General features: G+C 36.0%; 1 protein-coding gene across 1 annotated transcript in view; it reads left to right on the forward strand.

Moving 5' to 3' along the window:
* The window catches only part of necab1 (N-terminal EF-hand calcium binding protein 1), a 37,995-nt gene that overhangs the window by 29,629 nt on the left and 6,406 nt on the right, over positions 1-1,960 (forward strand). The window contains exon 8 of the mRNA XM_035681396.1: positions 753-829. Within this exon, the coding sequence (XP_035537289.1) occupies positions 753-829 (77 nt within the window). The remainder of the gene's footprint in view (positions 1-752; positions 830-1,960) is intronic.

Below are 1,960 nucleotides of genomic sequence, written 5' to 3' on the forward strand. Positions count from 1 at the left end.
ATGGTCTCAGTCGCTAGTTTAACAACTTTTTCCGAACATTATGATGTTCATTTAGTAAATGAAGGTCCAATTTAGAGTCAAATAGACAATAAAGTCGCAAATGCTTCTGGGTATGGCTACCTTTTGATTGGCACGTCACTCTCAGAGAGTCTGCCTGAAAACCTTTTTAGCAGATTCACTTCTTGCATGTTGCTTTTATCTGATGAATAGATCTTTTTCACAGCAGTCATTCTGACATAAAATAGTAGGCTAAACACAGGTGATCCATTTAGTGCAGCAGAGCCTTTTCACTGAGACAACATGCTCAGCAGCAGCAAACTGACTGTGTTTGCCCTGAATGGAACTGAACCTTAACTAACAACTGTGTTTACACCTGTGTTTACTAGTTCATTTGTCTTTTCTTCTCACCACAGCAGGTTTTTTCCCACTTATTTCTATTTTCCCAGCCCCGGTTTTGTTGTATGTATTTAACAGCTGTTTGCATACAGTCAGTTTTCCATTAGACCTCCATTATGACACCAGCCGTGGTTGCTAGGAGTTTTGTGACACATCTGCAGAGACTCTATAAACTTTGATTACAGGCCTCAAAGCTTTTTCTATTGATTGATGTGGTCGGGCGTTGCATTACATGAAAGGAATGTCTTCTAGCATCAATAGAGTAATATGTGTTTAAAATACAGTCGATGTATGCAGCACCTTTCCTCCCTTCACCTTTGTTGTTTACTCTCCCTGTCTCTGTGCCTCTCCACTAGGTGTTTATGATGAAGACGGCCAGTGGATGATCCAGGTCAACAGACTGCAGAAGCTTATCGACCGTCTAGAGCAAAAGGTGACTTCCTTCCCTTCAACCTTTCCGCGCTCTCCTTTCCTTCCGGCCTTCTTCCTCTTCTCTCTTCAGCTTCTGTTATTTTTATCTCCGTCTGTCTCCTCTCTCCGTCCCGGCCATCTGGTCTTTACATCGCTCTCTCAAATTAACCACAAATCATGGCACGTGAACTCAACAACAATATCAACAAATTACCTCGACTCAACAACACCCTCCCACGTACAAACACATACACATATGTAGAGTGTACGGGGAAAGCTGCTATCTGCATGTGTTGACTGTAGCATGAAATCTGTTGTAACCTGACACATTATGGTGCATGAACTTGAATGAACCTAGAAAAGCTTTGACACTTTATTGGATTGATTTAGTTTAGTTTGATTCTTTAATTTTATGTGATCGATTAACCAATCAGTCACTTTGTCCCCAAAGGGCAGTTGGGTGTGCAACAGAGAAACAGGAACACATGCTGTAAATGCATCATACTGTTTAAGTACAGAGTGAAAATACACAGAAAAATACATTAAAGTAAAAACGTTAGTTGATGGCACATAATATGAGTTTTTATATCTGTTGTTTTTGGCTAATGGACCAAAAAACAGAAAACCAACAACAGGTGCTATTAATAATTCAGTTCAATGTAATAGTTATAATAATGTTCATTAGATTGATTTATATATATATATATATTGTATTTATAGAAATATATTTGTCCTAATAATTATCATTATATTTTTATCCAATTACTTCTATTTCCTTCTATTATTCTCTTTCCTGTTAGTTAAATTATTTTCAGTACTTTTATTATTTTTTATTAATTGATTATTATTGGATTTTTAAGTTAAAATTGTTTATTTTGATTCTTCATTTCCAACCTGGGGTTCAGGTTCTTTACAAGGGATTAAAAGATAAATCTGAGGGTTTATAAAATTATTAATGAGAGGAAAGTAGAAAAAATATATTTGTACTCCTAAATGAATGGCTAATTGTACAAGAAAGGAAATTCCAGTAGAAATATGTGATCTGTGACAAGAGTCGTAAGTAGGCATTGATTTAATTAATGGGTTAATAAGCCAAAAAGTTTTGGAACGGCTTTGATAGATAATAGGTATATATGTATAATATGATGGAACA

This window comes from Morone saxatilis, unplaced genomic scaffold (assembly GCF_004916995.1).
Source record: "Morone saxatilis isolate NCDOM2014 unplaced genomic scaffold, NCSU_SB_2.0 Contig9, whole genome shotgun sequence".
NCBI classification, from domain to species: Eukaryota; Metazoa; Chordata; class Actinopteri; family Moronidae; genus Morone; species Morone saxatilis.